General features: G+C 45.4%; 1 protein-coding gene across 1 annotated transcript in view; it reads right to left on the bottom strand.

Moving 5' to 3' along the window:
• The window catches only part of MEGF9 (multiple EGF like domains 9), a 45,440-nt gene that overhangs the window by 9,064 nt on the left and 21,737 nt on the right, over positions 1-14,639 (bottom strand). The window contains exon 2 of the mRNA XM_081339824.1: positions 3,153-3,351. Coding sequence (XP_081195950.1) covers positions 3,153-3,351 — 199 coding nt within the window. The remainder of the gene's footprint in view (positions 1-3,152; positions 3,352-14,639) is intronic.

Below are 14,639 nucleotides of genomic sequence, written 5' to 3'. Positions count from 1 at the left end.
ACAGTGAACCACACACCATGAGCCTCATCCTACCCACTTCAGCCAAAGCGCAGCGTGAAAACAAGGTTGGGTGGGTTTAGCCACGGCTGACTGCGGTGGACAAGCCCGAAGAATTTGGCTTCGTTGAGGTCAACTGAGGTCAATTAATCATGGACCTGTGGCTCAGAGACCGGCAAGACATGAAAATAAATGCGTTTTCTATCACTCCCTTATTTCTTTTTCTTTCTGTTGCTCCCTTGGGCCCTACAAAGGAGGGATAGCCCATTTTCAGGGCCTCATGCCTTGGACAAAGAAACCAATGTCCTACACCCAAGTCATCCACGGCTGAAAGATTTTAAAAAAATCCATTTCAGTTAAGATTTACTGCCTGGCATGGCGTCTCTCTCTCTCTCTCTCTCTCTCTCTCTCTCTCATTCTTGTTCTCTCTCTTTCTTGATCTCTCTCTCGTTCTTTCTCTCATTCTTGTTCTCTCTTTCTCATTCTCTCTTTGTTCTCTCTCTCTTGTTCTTGGTCTCTCTCTCTTTTCTCTTTCTCTGTCTCTCATTCTCTCTCTCTCAGTCTCTCTTGTTCTCTCTCTCTCTCTCTTTCTTTCCTCTCTCTCTCTCTCTCTTTCTCTTTCTCTCTCATTCTCTCTCCCTCTTTCTCTCTCTCATTCTCTCATTCTTGTTCTCTCTCTTTCTCATTCTCTCTCTCTTGTTCTTTCTCTCTCTCTCATTCTCTCTCATTCTTGTTCTCTCTCTTTCTCATTCTCTCTCGTTCTTTCTCATTTTTGTTCTCTTTCTCATTCTCTCTCGTTCTCTCTCTCTTGTTCTTGTTCTCTCTCTCTTGTTCTCTTTTTGTCTCTCTTCTCTCTCTCTCATTCTCATTCTCTCTCATTCTCTCTCTTTTCTTCCTCTCTTTCTTGTTCTCTCTCTCCTCCCCCTCCTCCTCCTCCTCCTCCTCCTCCTCCTCCTCCTCCTTCTGGCCTCCCATCAGCCTCGCCAAATGGTTCACTGACACACACACCCCAGAAGCCAGGGAGCAAGATGACTCCGTCCCCCGTCTCTGTCTCCCTCAGCCACTTGAAAAACATCCCAACCTCTACGTTGATTTTTCAGCTCAATTAATCTGGACGTGAGGAGATGGGGAAGGAGAGAGAGAAGGTGGGGGGGGGGCAGGATTGCCCCATGGCAAAATGTCTCAATTGCTTCTCGTTTCTCCTGGCCGGTCTCGGAAACTCGGCATTTAAAAACAGCTTCTGTGTTTGGGAGGAAGATGATTGCCGGGCAGCGCCGTTTGCGGACCCCCACCCCTCTTCCCCATCCTCTTTTGCTCCGGCCTCTCTGCAACCATCATCTCCGTGACACCACGGCCTGCGAAGCCCCCTCTGTGTGGGGGAGAGAACAGGGGCACCTTTCTTTGCCCAAACACTGGAGCATTGTGCAGGCCGCGTTCCTCCCTTGATGCTCACAAAGGGGGGATCTGTCGACACGAATTCGCTCGCCGGGGCCAAACCTCTCAAGAACTCTGGAAAGAGGCGTTTGGGGAAATGTCACCAGCCACCCAGCACATCTGGCCCGCATCGCGACGCCTTCGCCAGACCGTCTTTTCCCTATTCTGGAGGCATCGCAGGCCACACGGGGCTTCCCGGATCAAAAGGGTGGCCGTCCAGAAAATGCGGAGGGTGCTGGGGCTGGACTGGCCTCTTCCAAAAAGGAGGAGAGGGGAAAAAAAATCCATCAATTGGTGCCTTATTACATATTGTCAAGACTGGGGAAGTAGGGGAGGAGAGACTGTCACCCTAAAAGACACCCCTGAAAACCCAGTGGACCCCCACCAAAACCACACCCACCCCCACTGGCAGGAAAGCTACTAGTACAGTAAACAGAGAGCAAAGGAAGCCCAGTCCCTTCTAGCACTGATGATGTTACCTAGTTGGGTCATGAAACGTCTGCAAGAAAACCATCAATCTCAAAGAGCACCAAGGACCCCACAGTTCTCCTCCTCCTCCTCCCTCCACCACCACCACCTCCTCTTCTTTCTCTTCTCCTTCTCCTTCTCCTCCTCCTCCTCCTCTCCGCAAACCCCTCTCCCTTCTAGCACAGATGATGTTACCTAGTTGGGTCATGAAACGTCTGCAAGAAAACAAGCAAGCTCAGAGAGCACCAAGGACCACACAGTTCTCCTCCTCCCTCCTCCTCACCACCACCACCTCCACCACCTCCTCTTCTTCTTTCTTCTTCTTCTTCTCAGCTCTCCTCCTCCTGGCTCCTGCTCCTCTCCGCAAACCCCTCTCCCTTCTAGCACTGATGATGTTACCTAGTTGGGTCATGAAATGTCTGCAAGAAAACAAGCAAGCTCAGAGAGCACCAAAGACCCCACAGTTGTTCTCCTCCTCCTCCTCCCTCCTCCTCTCTGCAAACCCCTCTCCCTTCTAGCACTGATGATGTTACCTAGTTGGGTAATGAAAGGTCTGCAAGAAAACAACCAAGCTCAGAGAGCACCAAGGACCCCACAGTTCTCCTCCTCTTCCTCCTCCTCCTCCTCCTTCCCCCTGCAAAGCTCACTCCCTTCTAGCACTGATGATGTTACCTAGTTGGGCAATGAAACATCTGCAAGAAAATAACCCAGCTCAGAAAGCACCAAGGACCCCACAGCCATCTTTTTTCCCCACCTCCTCCTCCTCCTCCTTTTCTCTTCCTCCTCCTCCTCCTCCTCTCCACAAACATCATTCCCTTCTAACAGAGAACAAATCCCACTCCCTTCTAGCACTGATGATGCTACCTAGATGGGTAATGAAATGTCTGCAAGGAAACCACCAAGCTCAGAGACCACCAAGGACCCCACAGTCGTCCTCCTCTCCATAAACACCATTTCCTTCTAGTTCTGATGATGTTACCTAGCTGGGTCATGAAACGTCTACAAGGAAGCCACCAAGCTCCGAGAGCCCCAAGGACCCCAGCAAAACAAAACAGGCCAGTGAACTCCATTCATCCCTGATGCGATGGCCTTCACGCATTTCACAGCCACAAAACTAGGCGATCTGTGAGGACCCTGGATTGCCACCCATGTCAGATGACAAGACCAGGAATGGACCCATCCCACATTGCAAAATGACAATTGCCACAATAACAAAAGCGGAGGAGCAAGGATTTTGAAGGGGATCTCCTTACATGTCGCAGGACGAAGAGGTGGAGTCCTCCAGGTGACACTCGCAAGGAAGGCAACGCTTGTGAGGTTGACTGAGATAGTAGCCATCTTCGCACCTGTCACAGGAGGGCCCCGTATAACCTGGGTGGCAGGGACAGTGACCCGTGGTGTTACACTCGCCCAGACTTGTGCTTCCGATGGAGCTGCAGTTACAAAAGACTTCTGCAAGAGGAGTGAAAAGGCAAAGGGAAAAGAAAGCTGACGTTAATGACATGCTGATGGTAAAAAGGAGAATCTTATCTCCCTTTTTTGTCTACAGTTGAGTCCTTGTGGACAACATGCCTTGCCTCAGACACCAATTTGGAGAAGGTAGAATCCTTCCGTTCAGAAAGCCAATACAAAGAACAGCAATTCGATCAAATCTCCCAAGCAGAGGTCTGAATCAAATTAAGGAGATGACTTAAAGCAGGGGGTCTTCAAACGTGGCCCTTTTATGACTTGTGGACTTCAACAGCCAGAATTCCTGGCTGAGGAATTCTGGCCGTTGAAGTCCACAAGTCATAAAAGGAGCCTTGGTGGAGCAGTAGGCTAATGCCTCCTTAAGTAACACCAGCTGCCTGCAATTAGTGCAGGTTCGCATCCCACCAGGCTCAAGGTTGACTCAGCCTTCCATCCTTCCGAGGTAGGTAAAATGAGGACCCAGATTGTTGGGGGCAATAAGCTGACTTTGTAATAATGCCGCTTGGGGGGGGCGAAAGCCCTAATAAGCAGGCATATACGGTACATAGAATGAAGGCTATTGCTAAGCACATTGGTTTGTGCTTAAATTGTAAGCCGCCCTGAGTCTTCGGGAGAAGGGCGGGATATAAATGGGATTAAAATAAAATAAATAAAAAAATAAAAGGGCCAAGTTTGAAGACCCCTGACTTAAAGCGTCAAGATCTGATGTGTATGACCATCAGCCCTATTTTTATTTTCGCAACATACTCTGAGGCTTAGCTTGGTGGCTTTGAACTTCCCATTTCCAATCCAGAAACCACAAGTAGACCACACCTGTTGAGATATAGCACCTCTCCCTAAAGTTAATGTCATTAATGTCTACAGACATACTTGCTTTGAGGCAAGCACCTGCTCTGGCCTAGTTCCTTGGCTGATTTTGGACCTATTGGCATCTCCAAGTTAGAACTCCAACACAAAGTTGTTGGGAAGCTAAAATATTGATAAGATGAGATAGCAGGATGGATTCTCTAGAATCCCCAAGGTGCTTTTTCAAGAGGCAACTGGGCTTTCTTTGTTTTTCTTTGAAGACGTTTTCCTTCTCATCCAAGAAGCTTCTTCAGCTCTCTTCATCCAAGCTTTCTGGGTGAGAAGCGAAACGTCTTCGAAGAAAAACAAGGAAGTCCAGTTGCTTTGTGAAAAAGCATCTTTGGGACAACCATGACCTGGATGACGGAGGATCTCCATAGACATTCAATTCTCTTGAGTCACGTGTTTGGATTGGGATCCAGGACTAGACCAGGAAGACCCACATTACTGATGACAACATTTCTGCAGCGTCTCAGGTCAATGCGTCAACTGAACCACAGTCCTCCCTACAACATGAGCTTTGAGTTTTAACACAGAGTTTTCCCTATCTCTGTGACAGATGGCCCACTCTGGTTTGCAGTAGACCACCAACCCAGGCGGAAACAGCGTTAGACTCAGCGGCCTTGCAAAAGGTTCCCCACAGGAAAGGTCCTCAGCTAGCTCCCACGTGACTCAGAGCCAGTGGTGGCCTCCAAAGCTTGCCGGAAAGAAGCATCTGAAGCACTGATGTGCAGTCAGACTTTCCCTTTTGTGCCTTGCAAGAGGATTATCTGATCCAGTGGGCGCACGTCAGAGGCATGCCTCCAGCCAACTGCCAGGAAGGCGTTGATCCAGCATTATTCAAGAGCACCAGCAAACTCAGCTTTGGAGGGCTGATCCATGGCAGAATAAAAACAGGTTGATCCATTGATCCCCTCCAATGCCTGCTCAAAAAGAGCCCTCATTGTTTTCCAAAGTTGCACCCGATCAGCAAAAACCAGATAGCAACCACGTCCAAGAATGACACACAGGATGTCCATCAAGAGACCCAATTAGAAAAACTAATAATAATAATAATAATAATAATAATAATAATAATAATAATAATAATAATAATAAGAAGAAGAAGAAGAAGAAGAAGAAGAAGAAGAAGAAGAAGAAGAAGAAGAAGAAGAAGAAGAAGAGAAGAAGAAGAAGAAGAAGAAGAAGAAGAAGAAGAATGACACACAGGATGTCCATCAAGAGACCCAATTAGAAAAACTAATAATAATAATAATAATAATAATAATAATAATAATAATAATAATAATAATAATAATAATAATAAGAAGAAGAAGAAGAAGAAGAAGAAGTAGTAGTAGTAGTAGTTGGAAGGGACCTTGGAGGTCATCTAGTCCAACCCCCTGCTCAGGCAGGAAACCCTATACCATTGCAGACAAGTGGCTGGCCAGTCTCTTCTTAAAAACTTCCAGTGTTGGAGCATTCACCACTTCTGGAGGCAGGTTGTTCCACTGGTTAATTGTTCTAACTGTCAGGAAGTTTCTCCTTAGTTCCAGGTTGCTTCTCTCCTTGACTAGTTTCCATCCATTGCTTCTTGTCCTGCTTTCAGGTGCTTTGGAGAATAGCTTGACTCCCTCTTGTTTGTGGCAGCCCCTGAGATAATGGAACACTGCTATCATGTCACACCTCTGATGCAACAGTAGAGAAGCAAATGGTTTGTTTTTCCCCCGTATCTCCAGAACCCTGAAACCAAGCTTCACAAAGTGTGTCTCTTTGTTTGGAGATGTTCTTACTTAGAAGGACACCCTTGCTTGTAAGTAATGCACCACCTAGTAATGAGACTAGACTACGTACATTCCCTGCAATGTGCCCTCCGTGGGAGGAAGTGATGAGTAAGTTAGCAAGATGGCACCAGTGAGTGAACTCCATTCAAAAAGACTCATCAAGGTGGGGGTCTTCATACTTGGCCCTTTTATGCCTTGTGGACTTCAACTCCCAGAATTCCTCAGCCAGGCATGGTGGCTGAGCAATTCTGGGAGTTGAAGTCCACAAGGCATAAATGGGTCATAGTTCCCTCACGCTGGCTGAGGAATTCTGGGAGTTGAAGTCCACAGATCATAAAAGGCCCAAGTCTGAAGACCCCTGAATCAAGGGCTTTTCTTGAAGCAAACAAGATCTACACTTTGGCTTCGGAGTGCCCAGCATCTATCGTCATCAACTCTGCCCCCTCCCCAAAATCCATTCTGTTGATCGTAACCAATCTGTTCGACCACTGCAGTGATTCTGAAATGCTTTGGATATTAAACTTAGTTTTAGAAGCAAAGATGGTCTAGCACTAGCTTCTTCAAATCAACCGGCAGTCGGAAAGAAGAGAGGAGAAAGAACAGATTCTCCGATCTACAGCTTCTCCGTCCATTTCTTCACTTGGAGACAGTGATGCCCCCAGTCTTGTTTCTCAATAAGGAGTCTTCCCAACGTTCAACATCTCTGCTGTAGGAAAATTGTGGTGACCAGGAAGTGACTCCAACAGGGAAATCCAAGTTTGGATTTCCAGGTCTGTGTAAACCTAGTGTGATACTCTCTCCTACTCATCTTTGGAAAGGACTGAAAAAAGCAAACAGACATAAAAGTAGATTAACCCAGCTTTGGGCATATTTTATTATCTTCTGTGGTATCGGAGACATGGATGCTTCTGCCAAAAGTTGATGGTGAGACTCTGTGGAATACCCTGGTCTTCCTACTAGAAGATGTCGAGACTCTAGAAAGGGTACAGAGAAGAGCAACAAAGATGATTGGGGGACTGGAGGCTAAAACATATAAGGAACGGTTGCTGGAATTGGGTATGTGTAGTTTAACGAAGAGAAGGACGAGGGGGGACAGGATAGCAGTCTTCCAATCTCTCAGGGGCTGCCCCAAAGAAGAGGGAGTCAAGCTCTTCTCCAAAGCGCCCGAAGGCAGCGCAAGAAGCAACGGATGGAAACTCACCAAGGAGAGAAGCAACCTAGAACTAAGAAGAAACTTCCTAACAGTTAGAACAATTAACCAGTGGAACAACTTGCCTCCAGAAGCTGTGAATGCTCTAATACTGGAAGTTTTTAAGAAGAGACTGGACAGCCATTTGTCTGAAATGGTGTAGGGTTTCCTGCCTGAGCAGGGGGTTGGACTAGATGACCTCCAAGGTCCCTTCCAACTACTACTACTACTACTACTTTATTATTATTATTATTATTATTATTATTATTATTATTATTATTATTATTATTATTATTATTATTATTATTATTATTATTATTATTATTATTATTATTGGGCACCTGGAGCTACCTTGAATGAAGGGGAAAGAAGAATGACCTTCAAGATTTTTTGCCCGAGACTAAACTAGATCATACCGAGCAACTAGCATTTTTGGTGACACGGTTCACCTTTCTTCAAAAGCGGGAAGATACGATTGTCCCAAAGGGTGCTTCTTCAAGAGGCACAACTGGAATGTCTTGTTTTTCTTTGAAGGCATTTCGCTTCTCATCCAAGAAGCTTCTTCAGCTCTGACTGGACGGTGAGGAATGGAAGGATTTACATTCCTTGCAATCATCTGCTCATTGGCACTCTTTCTGAGAGTCCTTGAGGCCACTTGGAGCTAATAAATCCTTCCACTCCCCACCCTCCAGTCAGAGCTGAAGAAGCTTCTTGGATGAGAAGCAAAACTTCTTCCAAGGAAAAACAAAGGAAGTCCAGTTGCCTCTTGAAAAAGCACCTTTGGGACGACCATCACCTGGATGACTGAGAATCTCCATAGGCGTGAAGATACGGTTCTCCCAAGAATATCTAAGTGAGTTGTCCTATTCTGGCTTTTTTGTGAGAGGGAAAGGAATCCACCATGAAGGTCCACCTAAAAATCAATCACTTAGGATGCCTGCTTCCTGTGTCCTTTCAGCTGAAATCTCCCTACAACCCAACCACCGGGTTTCCGCATCTTTTTGTTGTTTTTTTTCAACTAATCCCCTTTGTCTCTTTTTAAATCTATCATGTTCATCATTTGAAAATCCCTAAGCAAACCCCAGGACAGGAAAAGCTAGTTATGCAAGTCTGGCTCACTACATGAAGCCAAAATAATATTCTTTGATGCCCTCTGCACAACACAACACTGGCTGATTCACACCGGCTTTTGGAAAGCCAAAGACAGGGCTTAGATGGGCATCAAAATTCTAATTATGCCCACAGCACCGCAGCCTCAGGATTGACACATGATCTACTAACAGCAACGCCACGTCATTCTTTCTTAATAGAATAGAATAGAATAGAATAGAATAGAATAGAATAGAATAGAATAGAATAGAATAGAATAGAATAGAATAGAATAGAATAGAATAGAATAGAATAGAATGCAATGCAATGCAATACAATACAATAGAGTGCAGAATAGAATAGAATAGAATAGAATAGAATAGAATAGAATAGAATAGAATAGAATAGAATAGAATAGAATAGAATAGAATAGAATAGAATAGAATAGAATAGAATAGAATAGAATAGAATAGAATAGAATAGAAAATATGGAATAGAATAGAATAGAATAGAATAGAATAGAATAGAATAGAATAGAATAGAATAGAATAGAATAGAATAGAATAGAATAGAATAGAAAATATGGAATAGAATAGAATAGAATAGAATAGAATAGAATAGAATAGAATAGAATAGAATAGAATAGAATAGAATGCAATGCAATACAATACAATAGAGTGCAGAATAGAATAGAATAGAATAGAATAGAATAGAATAGAATAGAATAGAATAGAATAGAATAGAATAGAATAGAATAGAATAGAATAGAATAGAATAGAATAGAAAATATGGAATAGAATAGAATAGAATAGAATAGAATAGAATAGAATAGAATAGAATAGAATAGAATAGAATAGAATAGAATAGAATAGAATAGAATAGAATAGAATAGAATAGAATCTGGAAGGGGCCTTGGAGGTCTTCTAGTCCAGTCCTCCGCTTAAGCAGAAGAAGCTATACCATCTCAGACAAGTGACTGTCTAGCCCAGGGGTAGGCAACCTCGGCTCTTTTATGACTCATGGACTTCAACTCCCAGAATTCCTGAGTCAGCTATGGGAGTTGAAGTCCATGAGTCATAAAAGAGCCGAGGTTGCCTACCCCTGGTCTAGCCTCTTCTTAAAAGCCTCCAGTGATGGAGCATCCACAACTTCTGAAGGCAACCTGTTCTACTGGTTAATTGTCCTCCCTGTTAGGAACTTTCTCCTTAATTCCAGGTTGCTTCTCTCCTTGATTAGTTTCCATCCATTGTTTCTTGTCCTGCCTTCTGGTGCTTTGGAGAATAAATTGATCCCCCTCCTCTTTGTTGTGGCAGCCCCTCAAACACTGGAATCCTGCTATCCTGTCCCCCCCCCCCTTCCCCAGCCCTTCTTTTCTTTCGACTGGCCATTCCCAAATCCTGCAGCCTTTCTTCATATGTTTTAGTCTCCGGGCCTTTTTATCATCTTAGTTGCTTTTCTTTGTACTTTTTCCAAAGTACAACAATCCTTCATTGTCGCACCGGGAGGACACAAGCCACGTCAACTTTGCAAGGTGAAATAACTGGTTTTGCGCGCTTCCACTCAGACGCGTCTGCCGAGAAAATAAACGTTTGGCATCCATTGGGTGGAACAGAAGACTACTGATCTTGTAAAGGCATTGCAAACGTGTCTCTTTCCCCCAAACGCTGGATCAGAACTTTGAGCAATCCCCGTTTATTAAAGTTTAAGTACATTTTTTCCTTTTTTTTTTTCCTTTTCATCCTCACCTTCTCCTCCTGAGATGTAAGTAGCCATGACAGGCTTGGTTGTCTTCCTGCAATTGTGGCTTCCTTTTCTTTCTCTTCCCCCCCCCCCCGCCTCCCCTTAAAGAGCTCATTTTTACTATTATGTGGTGTGTTTTTTTCCCCTGCTCTTGGCAAAAAAAAGACAAGTGTTGAAAAGGCGAGGCAGGGGAGGGGGAACCCCACAAATCAGACTGACACCAAAGGGAATTTACAAATGTCAGAATGTGTTGGGTTGTCAAGCAGTCACAAACATGTACCCAAAAAAAAAAAATCAAGGCTGAAGAAGGCAAGAGACAAAGGGTGGAGAAGAAAATGCCCAGAAAACATACTTCAGATCAGACCAAACACGCACGGGGGAAAAAAAAGAGAGAGACACACATCTGGCAGTTATTTGCAGTGGTGAGCCTCGAGTGGCAGAAAATTAAAGCCACCTACAGCTAGTACTTGGGGGCGACCAACTCAGACTTCGAGTAAAATGGTGGTTTCATTAAAAAAAAAAAAAAGAAGGCATTGACAGCCTTAGCTGACTGAAGTTTCCAAGTCCTTTCTCTGGCGGATTTTCTTATCAGAAAATGTCCTTTTTTAAAAAAAAAAAACAATTCCCACCGTTTGTTCTACACATTAAAGGAGTTTTGAGCGCTAACAGCTGCTACAGACCGGTTCAGATTGTCCAGAGATGCTATCCCCTTGCGGGAATTCACTAAGGTAGAAGCTTGTCCACCCCAAGGATAAAACACCCCAGACACAAACTATGCAACGTGGTGTGTGCAGTACAACGCAGTGAGACACGTGCAGATCTGTACCTTGGGGAAACAAAACCACCACTTTGCAAATGCAGGGCACACCGTAGGAGAACAAACCCATCAGGACAAGATTCCGCCGTCCATCTGCATTTCAAAGACAAAGGCAGCAAGGTCCACATTTTGGATGGAGAGGACCCCTGGTTTGAAAGAGGGGTCAAAGAGGCCATCTAGGACAAAACTGAACGGCCCTCTCTCAAGGGGGGGGGGGAATACAACATCATCTATCTCCACTCTACAACCTGGTCCTTTCTGCAGTTCCAAGAAGGCTCCACACCCATTTGCACCGCTCAGGTGACCCTGAGGACACAGATAAACCTCCAAGTGGCCTCAACGACTCTCTGAAAGGCTGCAAATGACCAGCGGTCCGCAAGGAGTATAAGGGAATACAACATCATCTATCTCCACTCTACAACATGGTCCTTTCTGCAGTTCCAAGAAGGCTCCACACCCATTTGCACCACTCAGGTGACCCCGAGGACACAGATAAACCTCCAAGTGGCCTCAACGACTCTCTAAAAGGCTGCAAATGACCAGCGGTCCGCAAGGAGTATAAGGGAATACAACATCATCTATCTCCACTCTACAACATGGTCCTTTCTGCAGTTCCAAGAAGGCTCCACACCCATTTGCACCGCTCAGGTGACCCTGAGGACACAGATAAACCTCCAAGTGGCCTCAACGACTCTCTGAAAGGCTGCAAATGACCAGCGGTCCGCAAGGAGTATAAGGGAATACAACATCATCTATCTCCACTCTACAACATGGTCCTTTCTGCAGTTCCAAGAAGGCTCCACACCCATTTGCACCACTCAGGTGACCCCGAGGACACAGATAAACCTCCAAGTGGCCTCAACGACTCTCTAAAAGGCTGCAAATGACCAGCGGTCCGCAAGGAGTATAAGGGAATACAACATCATCTATCTCCACTCTACAACATGGTCCTTTCTGCAGTTCCAAGAAGGCTCCACACCCATTTGCACCACTCAGGTGACCCCGAGGACACAGATAAACCTCCAAGTGGCCTCAACGACTCTCTAAAAGGCTGCAAATGACCAGCGGTCCGCAAGGAGTATAAGGGAATACAACATCATCTATCTCCACTCTACAACATGGTCCTTTCTGCAGTTCCAAGAAGGCTCCACACCCATTTGCACCGCTCAGGTGACCCCGAGGACACAGATAAACCTCCAAGTGGCCTCAATGACTCTCTAAAAGGCTGCAAATAACCAGCGGTCCGCAAGGAGTATAAGGGAATACAACATCATCTATCTCCACTCTACAACATGGTCCTTTCTGCAGTTCCAAGAAGGCTCCACACCCATTTGCACCGCTCAGGTGACCCCGAGGACACAGATAAACCTCCAAGTGGCCTCAATGACTCTCTAAAAGGCTGCAAATAACCAGCGGTCCGCAAGGAGTATAAGGGAATACAACATCATCTATCTCCACTCTACAACATGGTCCTTTCTGCAGTTCCAAGAAGGCTCCACACCCATTTGCACCGCTCAGGTGACCCTGAGGACACAGATAAACCTCCAAGTGGCCTCAACGACTCTCTAAAAGAATGCAAATGACCAGCGGTCCGCAAGGAGTATAAATCCTTCCAGTTGGAGCTGAAGAAGCTTCTTGGATGAAAAGTGAAACGTCTTCAAAGGAAAAACAAGCAAGTCCAGTTGCCTCGTGAAAAAGCACTTGGGCAGGGATCTGCATTTCCTAGGTTGTCCCAAAGATGCTTTTCCAAACGGCAACTGGGCTTTCTTGGGTGGGGGGTTAACTAGGTCCCCGCCATCAAAGTGTAGAGCTTTCTTTCATCCAAAGGGTAGAGTTGGCCCTTCTTCAGAAGCAGAGAAGAAGGCTTGGCTCGTCCCTTCTCTCCTGGCATCCAGAACTAGTGTTTGCAGTCAGGAGACTCGCCATCTTTTGTCTCTGTTCCCAGGAAAACTCAACTTCTTCCCAGAAGTTGGAATTCTTCATTTCATGCCCATATTAACCTTGGGAAGAAATTAGGTTGAGTTGTAGCAAGGGGTGAAGGTCATCTAGCAAGCTTCAGGGCTGGTGGGGGGAGACACACACACACACACACAGAGATCCTAGTCTCCAAGCGAAAACAAGTCAAAACTTGCTGAAACTTGTACCCGACCTAAGATTTCTTATCTCTGCCCCTACATAAAAGATTGGGTACCACGTTCCATCTCCGAAAATACAACAGACCACAGCTGGGTCTCCACGCCTCGGTTCTCTCTCGTCTTATTATGCTCAGATGCATCTAGCTGGACTCCACCAGTGATCCCCGTATAGAACAGATCTTGAGAAGCAAGAAGCTGGTGAACGCAAGCCAACGAACCTCTGCCTTCAACATATGGCCGTTGAACGTCACTCATCCATTGGCGAGATCAGGGAAAAGCTCATCTTTTTCCCAGTGCTGGGGAATTCTGGGAGTTAGAATGAATGAAGAGAGGTTGAGGCACCTGGCTGTAGACCAACTACAAAGAGTGAATAATTTTAGATCAACCATCTCGGCTCCAGAGCTTTTTCCAGATCTGTCGGACAAACTGGCCTAACCTCCTTAATCGTCAAGGGCAATTATTATTATTTTTTAATACTTTGCTCATCCTTTTTCATCAAGCAGGTGAAAGAGAGGGTCCCCGTTGATGGCAGAAGTTCAGGAAAGAACTTCCCATTGGAAAAGCATTAAAGTGACGAGGAAATAAAATAAGGAGACACTCCTAAACCATTTGGGTTCTAGGCAACATCCCGCCCTTGGCGTTCTTTCCAAAACTCTTTAAGATTAAAAGGGTGTGCGTTCGGGTTTATCTCTTTTATCGAGCGCGCTCAGTTTAATATTTCAACAAAGGGCTCCGGGGAAGGAGGATGGCTGTGTTGTCATAGCATGGTGATCAAAAGTTGCCCGAATGAATCAAAGCCGACAGACTTGTTGGCTTGTTCTACTTACTTTCCCCCCCCCCTTTCCTCTAATATCTCCTGTTTCTTCCCCGGAGCCATTTCTTCTATTTATAGACTAGTTCTACCCAGTAGTTCTAAGCTGTTTTGATGTGGTTTTTCTCCAAAGCATTGAATGCCTTCACCTTCAGATTTTCTTTAGGAGTAGCTGAGATATTGAATGTTGACTTTGTGGGGGGGGGAAACCTCTTCATCTTTGCCTTCCCCCTGCCCAGTTTTTTTAAAAAAAAACAAAAAAACAAAAACAAAGGCTATTAATCCAGAACCATGGGTGGGGTGAAAGAACTTAAACTACATATCATGCAAGCTTTTTTATACATGCACACACACACACACACACACACACACAAACAGAGAGAGAGAGGAACTGAGTCGTGTGGGATCAAGGTCCAGCTGAAACAAGAGAAGCTTTGAGTTCAGAGGCATCTGATGAGTAGGTGGGGAGGGTGGTGGAAACAACACAATTTGCCCAAATGAATGGTTAGGAATTGCTCTGTCTGGAATCTTCTGCATGCAGGCACTGCATTCTTGATCTAAATTGGAATCTGGCTTGCAAACAAGTGTTGACTTAAGCCTTGGGTTGAAATTCTGTTTAAATGGACAACTTTTCCACTCCTCATTTCCCCTTCCTTGCGTTAATCAATTCCCTGGTGCAAAAATGTGCCTGTCACAGTCAACAACATTTCAACTTTTCCACAGCCCCCCCCCCCTCCGGTCCCTTTAGATCTGATTTCAAATCATCGCTCTGGAGTGCACAGAAGCATGAATGCAGCCCAGTGGTGGGATTCAGCCAGTTCGCACCACTTCAGCAGAACCAGTAGCTAATGTTTTGTTGCCCAGGCCCAGAATGGACTTC

This window comes from Vipera berus, assembly GCF_964194415.1.
Source record: "Vipera berus genome assembly, chromosome: 15".
NCBI lineage: Eukaryota > Metazoa > Chordata > Lepidosauria > Squamata > Viperidae > Vipera > Vipera berus.
The sequence above is the reverse complement of the archived record's forward strand: the minus strand, read 5'-3'. Positions and strand labels throughout refer to the sequence as shown.